The sequence below is a fragment of the Coregonus clupeaformis genome, chromosome 17 (genome assembly GCF_020615455.1).
Source record: "Coregonus clupeaformis isolate EN_2021a chromosome 17, ASM2061545v1, whole genome shotgun sequence".
In the NCBI taxonomy this organism is placed as follows: Eukaryota; Metazoa; Chordata; class Actinopteri; order Salmoniformes; family Salmonidae; genus Coregonus; species Coregonus clupeaformis.
The window spans coordinates 55,043,530-55,059,770 of NC_059208.1; the positions used below are offsets into that span (position 1 = coordinate 55,043,530).

Genomic DNA, 16,241 nt, shown 5'->3' on the forward strand with positions numbered 1-16,241 from the left:
ATGAATAAGATTATATGGACAGATCCTAGATCAGGACTCCTGCTCTGAGATGCTTTGTGGATACGGGCCCTGAAGTCAGCCTCGTTGTATGAATGGCCATTCACTTGACTCCATTGATGACATAGAACACATTGTTCTCCCTCGTCTCTCTGGACACCTCAATGAAAGGAGTCTCCTTGGACTCCATAGCGTGTGGGTTTCATATAATGTGTTTTTCCATCGTTAAGCTTGTATAAATGTGTGAAAGTAGAGGCCACAGTTCCATGGACAGATTGAATGGAATCAGAGCTACAGCACGTTGAATGATTGGCTCCCTAGCGAGACCCATTTCTACAGTGTGTGTGACTAGCTAGATCCCAGGGTCTGTTCATTTTTCTCTACTTCTTTCAGTAGAAATAGAGAGGGTGAGGTTAGGTGTTTTTCCCCACTTATTTCAGTAGAAACAGAGGGTGAGGTTAGGTGTTTTTCTCCACTTATTTCAGTAGAAACAGAGGGTGAGGTTAGGTGTTTTTCTCCACTTATTTCAGTAGAAACCGAGAGGGTGAGATTAGGTGTTTTTCTCCACTTATTTCAGTAGAAACAGAGGGTGAGGTTAGGTGTTTTTCTCCACTTATTTCAGTAGAAACAGAGGGTGAGGTTAGGTGTTTTTCTCCACTTATTTCAGTAGAAACAGAGGGTGAGGTTAGGTGTTTTTCTCCACTTATTTTAGTAGAAACAGAGAGGGTGAGATTAGGTGTTTTTCTCCACTTATTTCAGTAGAAACAGAGAGGGTGAGATTAGGTGTTTTTCTCCACTTATTTCAGTAGAAACAGAGGGTGAGGTTAGGTGTTTTTCTCCACTTATTTCAGTAGAAACAGAGGGTGAGGTTAGGTGTTTTTCTCCACTTAGTTCAGTAGAATCAGAGGATGAGGTTAGGTGTTTTTCTCCACTTATTTCAGTAGAAATAGAGAGGGTGAGATTAGGTGTTTTTCTCAACTCATTTCATTAGAAACAGAGAGGGTGAGATTTATGTTTTTCTCTACTTATTTCAGTAGAAATAGAGAGGGTGAGATTAGGTGTTTTTCTCAACTCATTTCATTAGAAACAGAGAGGGTGAGATTTATGTTTTTCTCTACTTATTTCAGTAGAAACAGAGAGGGTGAGAATAGGTGTTTTTCTCTACTTATTTCAGTAGAAACAGAGGGTGAGGTTAGGTGTTTTTCTCTACTCATTTCAGTAGAAACAGAGAGGGTGAGATTAGGTGTTTTTCTCCACTTACAGTGGGGGGAAAAAGTATTTAGTCAGCCACCAATTGTGCAAGTTCTCCCACTTAAAAAGATTAGAGAGGCCTGTAATTTTCATCATAGGTACACGTCAACTATGACAGACAAAATGAGATTTTTTTTCTCCAGAAAATCACATTGTAGGATTTTTAATAAATTTATTTGCAAATTATGGTTGAAAATAAGTATTTGGTCAATAACAAAAGTTTCTCAATACTTTGTTATATACCCTTTGTTGGCAATGACACAGGTCAAACGTTTTCTCTAAGTCTTCACAAGGTTTTCACACACTGTTGCTGGTATTTTGGCCCATTCCTCCATGCAGATCTCCTCTAGAGCAGTGATGTTTTGGGGCTGTCGCTGGGCAACACGGACTTTCAACTCCCTCCAAAGATTTTCTATGGGGTTGAGATCTGGAGACTGGCTAGGCCACTCCAGGACCTTGAAATGCTTCTTACGAAGCCACTCCTTCATTGCCCGGGCGGTGTGATTGGGATCATTGTCATGCTGAAAGACCCAGCCACGTTTCATCTTCAATGCCCTTGCTGATGGAAGGAGGTTTTCACTCAAAATCTCACGATACATGGCCCCATTCATTCTTTCCTTTACACGGATCAGTCGTCCTGGTCCCTTTGCAGAAAAACAGCCCCAAAGCATGATGTTTCCACCCCCATGCTTCACAGTAGGTATGGTGTTCTTTGGATGCAACTGAGCATTCTTTGTCCTCCAAACACGACGAGTTGAGTTTTTACCAAAAAGTTCTATTTTGGTTTCATCTGACCATATGACATTCTCCCAATCCTCTTCTGGATCATCCAAATGCATTCTAGCAAACTTCAGACGGGCCTGGACATGTACTGGCTTAAGCAGGGGGACACGTCTGGCACTGCAGGATTTGAGTCCCTGGCGGCGTAGTGTGTTACTGATGGTAGGCTTTGTTACTTTGGTCCCAGCTCTCTGCAGGTCATTCACTAGGTCCTCCCGTGTGGTTCTGGGATTTTTGCTCACCGTTCTTGTGATCATTTTGACCCCACGGGGTGAGATCTTGCGTGGAGCCCCAGATCGAGGGAGATTATCAGTGGTCTTGTATGTCTTCCATTTCCTAATAATTGCTCCCACAGTTGATTTCTTCAAACCAAGCTGCTTACCTATTGCAGATTCAGTCTTCCCAGCCTGGTGCAGGTCTACAATTTTGTTTCTGGTGTCCTTTGACAGCTCTTTGGTTTTGGCCATAGTGGAGTTTGGAGTGTGACTGTTTGAGGTTGTGGACAGGTGTCTTTTATACTGATAACAAGTTCAAACAGGTGCCATTAATACAGGTGGAGGACAGAGGAGCCTCTTAACAAAGAAGTTACAGGTCTGTGAGAGCCAGAAATCTTGCTTGTTTGTAGGTGACCAAATACTTATTTTCCACCATAATTTGCAAATAAATTCATAAACAATCCTACAATGTGATTTTCTGGATTTTTTTTTCTTCAGTAGAAACAGAGCAGGTGATGAGAGGGTAAAAGACAAATCATCAGGGCCCAGTTTTTCTATCCGGATTTCAGCTATCGGATAGGAGTCCCCATTCAAGTCAATGATTCATCCATTCAATTCATTATATTTCTTTGCATTTAATCCTATCCGATAGCCAAAATCCGGATAGATCACATTTGAAAAACTGGGCCCCTGGTGAATTCTGCTTGTTTGAAAGTTTTTTGACATTGTTTTGACACCTTGCTGTAATCCTGTCTGAGCACAGTGCCTCCCACCTGTCTCCTTGCCCTTAGAACGTGTGTCTGAAACTCTTATGTTTTACAGAATATTGGTGTGGCAGAAGGGATCTCTCTTTTACTCACTGACTCACTCACACACTCTTTCTCTTCCTCTCACTCTCTCTGCCTTTTTCGCTCTCTCTTTCTCTCCTTCTGTCTCTCTCACTCTATCTGTCTCTCTTTCTCGCTCTCCCTCTCTCTCTGACAGGGCCTGAGCAGGGCTGTGTATTCTCATATTCTTCTCCTGCTAAAACAGGCCACTTCCCTTCTCCTGCTAAGACAGGCCACTTCCCGTCTCCTGCTAAGACAGGCCACTTCCCTTCTCCTGCTAAAACAGGCCACTTCCCGTCTCCTGCTAAGACAGGCCACTTCCCGTCTCCTGCTAAAACAGGCCACTTCCCATCTCCTGCTAAAACAGGCCACTTCCCATCTCCTGCTAAAACAGGCCACTTCCCATCTCCTGCTAAAACAGGCCACTTCCCATCTCCTGCTAAAACAGGCCACTTCCCATCTCCTGCTAAAACAGGCCACTTCCCTTCTCCTGCTAAAACAGGCCACTTCCCATCTCCTGCTAAGACAGGCCACTTCCCATCTCCTGCTAAAACAGGCCACTTCCCATCTCCTGCTAAGACAGGCCACTTCCCATCTCCTGCTAAAACAGGCCACTTCTCATCTCCTGCTAAAACAGGCCACTTCCCATCTCCTGCTAAAACAGGCCACTTCCCAGGCACCAGTCATCATGTGATTTATGTGATGACTACTCTTATCTTTTTCCCCTCCCTTATTTATTTTTCTTTGAATCTTTCCCTCATCCCAGCTGTCTCTCAATGCCAAAGAGTCCACGGAGGAGATGGAGCTGTCCATTCTGAAGACCTGCCAAAGTGTCCACGAACTCCGCAGAGAGGTGAGTCCTGTAACCCTGCGGTCTTACCCAGAATGCATCACTGTCTGGCATGTCAAGTGGTTCAGTCCTAGATCAGATTTGTCTGGAGTTTTCTGTACTCTCCATCTGGGTTGGGGAGTAACTGATTAAATGTAATCTGATTACATAAACCTGTAACTGTAATCAGTTATGTTACCAGCAAAAATATTGTAATCAGATTAAATACGTTTCAAAAAAACTATTACTTTTTGGATTACTTTTAAATTCAGAAAGGATGTTCGTGTAAAAACACATTATGACACCTTTTCTGTTTTCTCAATGCCATTAAATTCAGCATTGAAAAAAAGAGCAAGTTTAAGTTTGTCCCACCTGAGCGAGTCTGACCACAAGTCAGAAACCACTATGATGACACACCTAATGCCTCTTAAGGGGAAAGTAACTGAAAGTAAGCAGATTACGTTACTGAGTTTGGGTAATCCAAAAGTTACGTTACTGATTACAATTTTGGACATGTAACTAGTAACTGTAACAGATTACATTTAGAAAGTAACTGACCCAACCCTGCTCCATCAGTTTGTCCATATCTCTTCCTCTTCTGTCTCTTTAATATTGCCTTATCGCTCTCCCTCTTTTCCTAGTCTCTTTACCCCTTACGCTTTCCCTCTCTACCCTGCCCTTTCCGTCTCCTCCTCTCTTCCTGTCTTACTATTGTTTTCTCTTCCTATTACCATTACATTACATGTATACACATATTCATCTCCCGCCGTCCAGCTCCATAAGGTGGCGGTGGGGCGTGCGGCAGACCTGCTGAAGCTGCACGCGGAACACCTGCCTCTGCGGGCCCTGAAGGCCTCGGGGGGCGAGGGAAACGTGGAGGCCGTGACGGAGTACGCCCGCACGCTCGGCGAGCAGAAGGAACAGCTGGTGGAGGTTAGCGAGGCTTTCTGGGCTGGGGAGGTTAACTTAAGTCTGTTGAATCTCCCTGATCAAATCACCATTGTTGATTTGAATTTAATTTATACAATTTTATTGAACCACAATTGTTTATTCAATTCAATTAAATCAAAAAATGTCCAACATCTCTATGGCTGAGGTGTATGGACACGGTACTAGTGATATGAGCTACTGGCTTTGGAAGCCTGCATGTATTTTCCAATTGAAATATCAGGAAAATATGTCTTGATCTGTGTGCTGCTCATATCCAGTCATATCGTTGTTAGATGCTGATGTTGTATGTTCTGTTCCAGACGTGTCGTCTGCTGTGTCACGTCTCTGGGACAGAGCCTCTGGAGATCACCTGTATACACGCAGAGGAGACCTTCCACGTCACCGGCCCACAGGTAACACACACTGATAGGTAACACACACTCTGACAGGAAACACACTCTGACAGGAAACACACATGCTGAAGACACCGTCCACATCATCGGCCCACAGGTAACAGACACACACACACACTGAGGATTGATCATGTCTGATACAATCCATGTTGTGCCAGAAACTCCACCCTGATGTTGTTGTTAAGCTGTATAACTTCTCCATTATCAAGGTTCAGTTTGTCAGCACATCCTCTGCCATCTTGGTCCCCTAGAGCTTCACCCCCATCCATAAAGCACAGTCAACTATTACAGAAACAGACATTAACATGACTTCATCTGATACAGGAAGAAATAACTCCGAAAACCACACGCACACAAGTCAGAGTTTATCACCTCCAGTGTGTTGCATTTAATTGGCAATTACCCACAGGTGTCTCTTTATTACCATTGAAAGATATGCACACGCACACACACATCAGTATTATACCTCCCTGGGCAGAGGCTCCCCCTCTGTGACCTTATTGATTGGTTGACCTTTGAACCTATGAGCTCAGTCATTACTGCTGGGTCATGCAGGGTCTGACACTCCCAGCAGCAGATAATGAAGCATCCGTCCCAACGGCCTGGAAGACCAAACATAATTAGAAAACTGGGAGACAAAACGGATTCCATGCCCCCTGCTCTGCTCGCTGAAGATAGTGTGAAATGAAACCAATCAGCCCCCACACTGAGAGGAAATGATCCGGTATCCTGTGTCTCTGCTCTCTCATAGAGTAGTTAAACATTCTATGAGACTGAGGCCTGATTCCATTCTAATAATTTTCTTGGATCCTTTGTTGGTTTTCCCTCATAATCAAATCAAATCTAATTGTATTTGCCACATGCGACAAATACAACAGGTGTAGACCTTACAGTGAAATGCTTACTTACAAGCCCTTAACCAACAATGCCGTTTTCAGAAAAAATGTGAAGTAAAAAATAGATATGTAAAAAATAAAAAAATAAAATAATTAAAGAGCAGCAGTAAAATAAAATAACAGTAGGGAGGCTATATACAGGGGGTACCGGTACAGAGTCAATGTGCGGGGGCACCGGTTAGTCTGGATAGCTACTGGTGTGAATAACACCATAATAGCTCCACTTAAGGTGTGTGCAGTGCACAAGACCTGTGCACCTTATCGAAGCACTTCACCACTCCAAAACTAATTTAAAACATAGCTACTTTCCCCATCTCTCCCTCCCTCCCTCCCTCCCTCCCTCTCTCTCTCTCTCTCTCTCTCTCTCTCTCTCTCTCTCTCTCTCTCTCTTCTCTCTCTCTCTCTCTCTCTCTCTCTCTCTTCTCTCTCTCTCTCTCTCTCTCTCTCTCTCTCTCTCTCTCTCTCTCTCTCTCTCTCTCTCTCTCTCTCTCTCTCTCTCTCTCTCTCTCTCTCTCTCTCTCTCTCTCTCTCTCTCTCTCTCTCTCTCTCTCTCTCTCTCTCTCTCTCTCTCTCTCTCTCTCTCTCTCTCTCTCTCTCTCTCTCTCTCTCTCTCTCTCTCTCTCTCTCTCTCTCTCTCTTCTCTCTCTCTCTCTCTCTCTCTCTCTCTCTCTCTCTCTCTCTCTCTCTCTCTCTCTCTCTCTCTCTCTCTCTCTCTCTCTCTCTCTCTCTCTCTCTCCCCCCTCCATCCTCTCAGATCATCTCTGCAGCCCAGACGCTGGCCCTGCACCCATCCAGTAAGATTGCCAAGGAAAACCTGGATGTGTTCTGTGAGGCCTGGGAGTCGCAGCTCTGCGACATGGGTGTGCTGCTCCGGGAGATCAACGACGTGTTCGAGGGCCGCCGAGGTGTGCCTGCCAGTGGTAGGAGAGGGAGGAGGGTGTGTGGGTGTGTAATGGGCAGCCAAGGTGGGCCTCCCAGTGGTAGGAGAGGGGAGTGAGAGTAGGTGGTGTGGTGTGGTGAGAGGAGCTGTCGCTTGGTTGGAGGGATTGGGTGTGTTGGGACAGGCCTCCTGTTGGGAGGAGAGGGGGGTGTTGGTGGGGCGGACCTCCTGTTGGGAGGAGAGGGGGGTGTTGTGGGGGTGGTTGATAGCAAAAGTTAATAAGACTGTGAAGGAATGGGTTATTCATTCAGTTATGTCAAATCTGATGGACTCCCACCACTATTATATCGACACCACACTGAAATAACATCAATACCAGTCATCACTAATCACCACACAGATTTCTCCCCACCTTCCTGCTCGCTCTCTCTCGCTCTCTCTCTCTCTTGCGCTTTCTCTCTATTGCGCTCTCTCACTCTCTCACTCTCACTCTCTCTCGCTGTCGCTCTCTCGCGCTCTTTCTCTCGCTCTCTCTCGCTCTCTCTCTATTCTCTTTCTCTCTATCCTTTTCACGGGCAGTTAGTCTTACTACAAGCCGTGGTTGTTTGTACCCTCCGTCTCTCTCTGAGCTGTGGTAGTCTGAAATGTGTTGATCCTATTCATAGACAGTTGAATCTCTATAACTGTGGTTGTTTGTATTGTCTGACACAAGGCAGCGATTAAAGCACCATCAGCACGATACCTCTCACCGAGTCGAAGGCACAAACCGTTCTGTTACAGGCCTGTGTGCTTGCGTGTTTGCGTGTGTATCTCAACATTGGGTGAAACCAGCTGTTTCTCAGCGCTCTCCCACTCCACAGCATGATTCCTATAATCCGTAACCTCTGTGGCGCGTCACGGTGCTCGTCTTTATGGGCCACGATCCGAATGACACGCAACGAGAGAGACGACATCCCCCTGCTAAAACCATTGAATAGAGAAGTGATAAGGATAAATCTCCCTCCTTGGTGGAAGTGTTTCTGTATGCCTGTGTAAGTGTGTATGTGTGTGCATGCGTGGAGGAGTGCAGTGCTGAAGCGACGTAGACAGTTAAACTTTTATGTGAAGTAATGGTCCTTTTACTGCAGCGCCTCATCAGCCGTTAAACAGGTCAGTGATGTTTATTGGTTGCACTCCATTTGAAGTATGATAGAGTATGTGTTGGGGATAATCAACTGTAGTATGATAGAGAACGTGTTGGGGAAAATCTACTGTATTATGAGAGAGAATGTGTTAGGGCTGGGCGATAAGGCCTAACATTTACATTTTAGTCATTTAGCAGACGCTCTTATCCAGAGCGACTCACAACTCATATCTATGGGCGATTTATGATATATACACTACCTGTTAAAAGTTTTAGAACACCTACTCATTCAAGGGTTTTTCTTTATTTTTACTATTTTCTACATTGTAGAATAATATTGAAGACATCAAAACTATGAAATAACACATATGGAATCATGTAGTAACCAAAAAAGTGTTAAACAAAATATATTTAAATTTGAGATTCTTCAAATAGCCACCCTTTACCTTGATGACAGCTTTGCACAATATATTTTGATTTGTGTAACACTTTTTTGGCTACTACATGATTCCATATGTGTTATTTCATAGTTTTGATGTCTTCACTTTTATTCTACAATGTACAAAATAGTAAAAAATAAAGAAAAACCCTTGAATACGTAGGTGTTCTGAAACTTTTGACCGGTAGTGTATATCTTGGTTTTTAAATGTTTTCTCTAAATAAGCTGTATTCTGCCCTGGAATTGCATTCCCATGCAAAACTAGACAGATAGCTAACAACTGAGTCTTCAATAAAACTTCCAAGGCCTAACTTTTCTTAAACTAATGTATTGAAAACGTTTATGTTGTGAAACTTCAAAATACAGAAATGAATATACTTTACATTATACATTTCAAGTTGAAGTTGCATAAATATAAAGCACGTGCCAAAATACCATGTATCTGACATGACGCCAAACCAGATAGATAATTACCATATGAGTAGTGGCTAGCCAACTCCTTTCATTACTCTAACAACGTGCAAACACCTCTGTACAATAACAAAGCATATTACACTAGAAACAGTGACAAACCATAGCATAGTATGTTTTACAATTCACTTACATGACGCTCAAGCAAATTAATACAGCTGATGGCATACATGAAAGGCAAGGCAATTTGCGTGAGTAAATGTAACCAACTAACATTGATAAGTAAGCAATATTATCATCACTAGCAATATGCTTGAATTTAACTTACAAACAAATATTTTCAGAGACTGAAGCGTGACAAGAAATAGCTGCACAGAAAGAACTGTACCATAGCGTTGTTTTTAGCTGCTTTGTCTGCGTGCAGAATGACTACTCTACTCTACTTCCGGTTTTTGTGCAGTCTTTCTAAGTACCAGAAAGCTCCACTAGGGGGCCATGGAACACAATGAAAGTCACTCTTAACCACTATAATAAAATAATCTGTTACATTCTAACAGGATGGCAGCACAAGTTTTTTACCTTTTTTGTTGTTGCAATAATCACTGATCTGGCTTTTAGGTCTGTCTATAAAAATTGCCTTTTTGTTACAAATTTAACCAGAACCATGCATAATGCACATGCACAAAAAATGTAGCAGGCATTATAGACAATTAACACCGGTCTCATAAACAAACAATCTCTCAAGCACAAGCCCACGTGCTAGTGAGTAGCCAGCTAATATTTATATTTCAGGTTTAGCCAACTTGGATCTAGGTATAATTTCACAATCTCTGAATTCAGCTAACAAGGCAAAACAGTTGAATTGTTATGAACACAGCCTTCTGTCCGTCTCCAACTGTTTGAACAGCATGCTAGCCTGTCCACTTTGTTCAGATGTTGAAATCAAGTGGCCTACCTTGTTTCTCAGAATGAGAACGAGTTGCCAATTTCTTATATAATTGTTTTATGCTTATTGCACATTTATAAAACAGACTAAACAGCTTGTATAACAATCTTTATTTGACTAAAATGCTGCTAGCGATACGTGGTACCGTTCATTGGTATATCCGTTTTAGTAGTGTCTGCTCTGCTCTAAATTTGAGCAGTTTAAACATAAACAGGGTATGGTTCGAAAGGTTAAATGTATGCACTCACTAACTGTAAGTCGCTCTGTATAAGAGTGTATAAATGACTAAAATGTAAATGTAAATTTTAACTTCTCCTCTATTACAGTAAAATAATGTCTCCAACCTCAAATGCAAATAGCGAGTTGAAACTGTTTGTCAGAGCGGAAGAAGTGATCTCTCATCTTTATTGTTGTTGTGAGTGGTAGGGGGAGGGGCTTGGGAGAAAGTGGCGATGTGAGAGGTTTCACTCTCGCCAAAATCTGTCCAAAATAAGCCCAATTTGTTTCTATGCTCTTAATTTGAACCTAAGTTTGTCGCCTGCCTTCCCGCCTTTGGGACAACGAATCCCATTGTTAGGGCGGAGACATGAGCATCTCGTCATTATATACAGATCTCTGGTGTAAATGGGAAGGTGCACAGCACAGAAGGAGCGAAAGAGACGAGACCAAAAAGACAACATGAGAACAAGCAGACATAAAGCCTAGATTCTGCGATACAGGCATTTGGAATATCGCACAAAAACATAAATTCAAAGTAATCGACTTAATTCGATATATCACCTAGCCCTAGGATGTGTTAGGGACAATCAACTGTAGTGTGACAGAGGATGTGTTAGGGATAATAAACTGAATCCCTCCCTTTTAGTATTATTTCATTTAATTGAATGAATGGCTGAAAACCATTTGAAATACAGTATAAAAAATGAGTGTAGGGGATTTAAAAGGCATACAATCATTATTTTACCAAACGGACCAATATTTCACCTTATAAGATGGCATTGTTGAATACTTGTTTCTGATTGGCTTGAAGAGCATTCTAGAGCGTGCATTATTTCCCTATAATGCACGGTATATTTGAACGGTAGAATTCAATGGCTATGGTTAATTCTTACATGTTTGAGCTGCTTTTGAAAGCAAAAGTCAAACTGAAAACATTGGCATTGTTGAATTTGATTTTCATAATGGCAAGCTAGGACTGATGGTTTGGTCAGCTAAACCAGCAAGTTTGTTTGGTTACCACGGCAACTACGGTAGCTACAGTTGAAGTCGGAAGTTTACATACACCTTAGCCAAATACAATTAAACTCAGTTTTTCACAATTCCTGACATTTAATCCTAGTAAGAATTCCCTGTCTTAGGTCAGTTAGGATCACCACTTTATTTTAAGAATATGAAATGTCAGAATAATAGTAGAGAGAATGATTTATTTCAGCTTTTATTTCTTTCATCACATTCCCAGTGGGTCAGAAGTTTACATACACTCAATTAGTATTTGGTAGCATTGCCTTTAAATTGTTTAATTTGGGTCAAATGTTTTGGGCCCATTCCTCCTGAAAGAGCTGGTGTAACTGAGTCAGGTTTGTAGGCCTCCTTGCTCGCACACGCTTTTACAGTTCTGCCCACATATTTTTTTATAGGATTGAAGTCAGGGCTTTGTGTTGGCCACTCCAATACCTTGACTTTGTTGTCCTTAAGCCATTTTGCCACAACTTTGGAAGAATGATTGGGGTCATTGTTCATTTGGAAGACCCATTTGCAACCAAGCTTTAACTTCCTGACTGATGTCTTGAGATGTTGCTTCAATATATCCACATAATTTTCCTTCGTCATGCCGCCATCTATTTTGTGAAGTGCACCAGTCCCTCCTGCAGCAAAGCACACCCACAGCATGATGCTGCCACCCCAGTGCTTCACGGTTGGGATGGTGTTCTTTGGTTTGCAAGCAACCCCCTTTTTCCTCCAAACATAACGATGGTCATTATGGCCAAACAATTCTATTTTTGTTTCATCAGACCGGAGGACATTTCTCCAAAAAGTACGATCTTTGTCCCCATGTGCAGTTGCAAACCATAGTCTGGCTTTTTTATGGCGGTTTTGGAGCAGTGGCATCTTCCTTTCTGAGTGGCCTTTCAGGTTATGTCGATATAGGACTCGTTTTACTGTGGATATAGATACTTTTGTACCTGTTTCCTCCAGCATCTTCACAAGGTCCTTTGCTGTTGTTCTGGGATTGATTTGCACTTTTCGCACCAAAGTACGTTCATCTCTCGGAGACAGAACACGTCTCCTTCCTGAGCGGTATGACGGCTGCGTGGTCCCATGGTGTTTATACTTGCGTACTATTGTTTGTACAGATGAACGTGGTACCTTCAGGCGTTTGGAAATTGCTCCCAAGGATGAGCCAGACTTGTGGAGGTCTACAATTTTTTTTCTGAGGTCTTGGCTGATTTCTTTGGATTTTCCCATGATGTCAAGCAAAGAGGCACTGAGTTTGAAGGTAGGCCTTGAAATACATTCACAGGTACACCTCCAATTGACTCAATTGATGTAAATTAGCCTATCAGAAGCTTCTCAAGCCATGACATCATTTTCTGGAATTTTCCAAGCTGTTTAAAGGCACAGTCAATTTAATGTATAAAAACTTCTGACCCACTGGAATTGTGATACAGTGAATTATAAGTGAAATAATCTGTCTGTAAACAATTGTTGGAAAAATTATTGTGTCATGCACAAAGTAGATGTCCTTACCGACTTGCCAAAACTATAGGTTGTTAACAAGACATTTGTGGAGTGGTTGAAAAACGAGTTTTAATGACTCCAACCTAAGTGTATGTAAACCTCCGACTTCAACTGTATCTAGTAAACTGGCTAGCCACTTCAGGGGATGTTGAACACATTTCTACCAGCAAATTAACACATTTCAAATTATAGCCATGGTGTAAAAGGGATAATCAACTCGAGTCTCTATGCGTTCTCTGGAAAATAATGCAACTCTGTGGAAGGTCAGTTCCACTCCTTTGTGGAACACGCCTTACATGCCGTTCATTATTTTCCATATAACGCACAGCCCCTTGTTCATTTTCCCTTACTTGTGATCCAATGGCCAAAATGTGACTTGAAAAAATATTTTTCCTCAAAATACTATTTATTTCTGATTTAATAACAGGTGATAAAAGAGCCTACTTGTCGCTTCCCAGACCAGGGGTGAGTATCAGAATAAACAATACTATGATTGGTGGATATTTCCTATGTCATTCTGTTTAAATGACTTTCCCTCACTTTCTCCTTTAATATCACTCATCCTGTCAAACCTTTTCTCCCCCCAGAAACATTCAGCCAACCTGAAGACGGTGAAAGCTGTTAAGCTAGATACGGAGGTATAACTAAACTCATCAATTACACAATACACCTCACATAGGGTGTGCCCCAATTGGCACCCAATCTCCCCACATGGCCCTGGGTCAAAAGTACTGCACTATATATGGAATAGGGTGCCATTTGGCCTGCATCTACTACCTCTACTTCCTCATCCTGACAGGTGCATTTATTCTGCAGGAAATGAATGTCTGTTCAAACACACTATTGGGGAATAATGGCGATTATTGCAGGGACCTTGCATGGTCTGATATATTTTAGCAGGAGTCTCACTCAAATCTAAATCGAATCAGATTGTATTTGTCACATGCGCCTGAATACAACAGGTGTAGACCTTACAGTGAAATGCTGACTTACAAGCCCTTAACCATCAATGCAGTTCAAGAATTAGAGTTAAGAAAATATTTACTAAATAAACTAAAGTAAAACATTTAATAAAAAGTAACACAATAAAATAACAATAACGAGGCTATATAGAGGGGGTACCGGTACCGAGTCAATGTGCGGGGTACAGGTTAGTCGAGGTAATTTGTACATGTAGGTAGAGGTAAAGTGATAGCGAGTAGCAGCAGTGTAAAAACAAAGGGGGGGGGGGTGTCAATGTAAATAGTCCGGGTGGCCATTTGATCAATTGTTCAGCAGTCTTCTGGTTTGGGGGTGGAATCTGTTAAGGAGCCTTTTGGACCTAGACTTGGCGCTCCGTTACCGCTTGCCGTGCGATAGCAGAGAGAACAGTCTATGTTTTGGGTGACTGGAGTCTTTGACCATTTTTTGGGTCTTCCTCTGACACCTCCTAGTATATAGGTCCTGGATGGCAGGAAGCTTGGCCCCAGTGATTTACATTTACATTTTAGTCATTTAGCAGACGCTCTTATCCAGAGCGACTTACAGTTAGTGAATACATTTTTTTTTTTTTTTATTTTTTTTTTTTTATACTGGCCCCCCATGGGAAACGAACCCACAACCCTGGCGTTGCAAACGCCATGCTCTATCAACTGAGCTACATCCCTGCCGGCCATTCCCTCCCCTACCCTGGACGACGCTGGGCCAATTGTGCGCCGCCCATGAGTCTCCCGGTCGCGGCCGGCTGCGACAGAGCCTGGATTCGAACCAGGATCTCTAGTAGCACAGTTAGCACTGCGATGCAGTGCCTTAGACCACTGCGCCACTCAGGAGACTACAGTGATGTACTGGGCCGTACGCACTACCCTCTGTAGCGCCTTACGGTCGGATGCCGAGTAGTTGCCATACCAGGCGGTGATGCAACCGGTCAGGATGCTGTTGATGGTGCAGCTGTAGAACTTTTTGAGGATCTGAGGACCCATGCCAAATCTTTTCAGTCTCCTGAAGGGGAAAAGGTGTTGTCGTGCCCTCTTCACGACTGTCTTGGTGTGTTTGGACCATGATAGTTTGTTGGTGATGTGGAGACCAAGGAACTTGAAACTCTCAACCTGCCCCACTACAGCCCCTTCGATGTTAATGGGGGCGTGTTCGGCCCTCCTTTTCCTGTAGTCCACGATCATCTCCTTTGTCTTGCTCACATTGAAGGAGAGGTTGTTGTCTGGCACCACACTGCCAGGTCTCTGACCTCCTCCCTATAGGCTGTGTCATCGTTGTCGGTGATCAGGCCTACCACTGTTGTGTCGTCAGCAAACTTAATGATGATGTTGAAGTCATGTTTAACATGATTTTTGAATAACTAACTCTACCCGACACATACAATTATCTGTAAAGTCCCTCAGTCGATCAGTGAATTTCAAACACAGATTCAAACACAAAGACCGGGGAGGTTTTCCAATGCATCGCAAAGAAGGGCACCTATTGGAAAGATGGGTTTTTTAGGATAAAAAAACCGGAATCGAGCTAAGCACAGGCAAAATCCCTAGAGGAAATCCTGATTCAGTCTGCTTTCCAACAGACACTGGGAGACAAATTCACCTTCAGCAGGACAATATCCTAAAACACAAGGCCAAATATACACTGGAGTTGCTTACCAAGACATCATTTGGTATTTGGTATTTTATTAGGATCCCCATTAGCTGTTGCAAAAGCAGCAGCTACTCTTCTTGGGGTCCACACGAAACATAATACATAACATTAATAGACAAAAACAGCTCAAGGACAGAACTACATAAAACATTTTTTAAAGGCACACGTAGCCTACATATCAATACATACACACAAACTATCTAGGTCAAATAGGGGAGAGGCGTTGTGCCGCGAGGTGTTGCTTTATCTGTTTTTTTAAACCAGGTTTGCTGTTTATTTGAGCAATATGAGATGGAACGGAGTTCCATGCAATAATGGCTCTATATAATACTGTATGCTTTCTTGAATTTGTTCTGGATTTGTGGACTGTGAAAAGACCCATGGTGGCATATCTGGTGGGGTAAGTGTGTGTGTCAGAGCTGTGTGTAAGTTGACTATGCAAACAATTTGGGATTTTCAACACATTAATGTTTCTTATAAAAAGATGAAGTGATGCAGTCAGTCTCTCCTCAACTCTTAGCCAAGATAGACTGGCATGCATAGTATTTATATCAGCCCTCTGATTACAATGAAGAGCAAGACGTGCCGCTCTGTTTTGGGCCAGCTGCAGCTTAACTAGGTCTTTCCTTGCAGCACTGGACCACATGACTGGACAATAATCAAGATTAGACAAAACTAGAGCCTGCAGAACTTGCTTTTTGGAGTGTGGTGTCAAAAAAGCAGAGCATATAGCAGAGCGTAGTGTTCTGGGATTTTTGCTCACCGTTCTTGTGATCATTTTGACCCCACAGGGTGAGATCTTGCGTGCAGCCCCAGATCGAGGGAGATTATCAGTGGTCTTGTATGTCTTCCATTTCCTAATAATTGCTCCCACAGTTGATTTCTTCAAACCAAGCTGCTTACCTATTGCAGATTCAGTCTTCCCAGCCTGGTGCAGGTC

At 42.8% G+C, this 16,241-nt stretch overlaps 1 protein-coding gene across 2 annotated transcripts in view; it reads left to right on the top strand.

The window, feature by feature from the left end:
- The window catches only part of LOC121586757 (alpha-catulin-like), a 104,289-nt gene that overhangs the window by 66,967 nt on the left and 21,081 nt on the right, over nucleotides 1-16,241 (top strand). Inside the window, exons 8-13 of one of the 2 annotated variants that reach the window (XM_041903717.1) lie at nucleotides 3,837-3,923; nucleotides 4,674-4,832; nucleotides 5,150-5,242; nucleotides 6,893-7,058; nucleotides 13,104-13,141; nucleotides 13,264-13,314. In XM_041903717.1, coding sequence (XP_041759651.1) covers nucleotides 3,837-3,923; nucleotides 4,674-4,832; nucleotides 5,150-5,242; nucleotides 6,893-7,058; nucleotides 13,104-13,141; nucleotides 13,264-13,314 — 594 coding nt within the window. The remainder of the gene's footprint in view (nucleotides 1-3,836; nucleotides 3,924-4,673; nucleotides 4,833-5,149; nucleotides 5,243-6,892; nucleotides 7,059-13,103; nucleotides 13,142-13,263; nucleotides 13,315-16,241) is intronic. The other variant, XM_041903718.1, reaches the window with a different exon arrangement.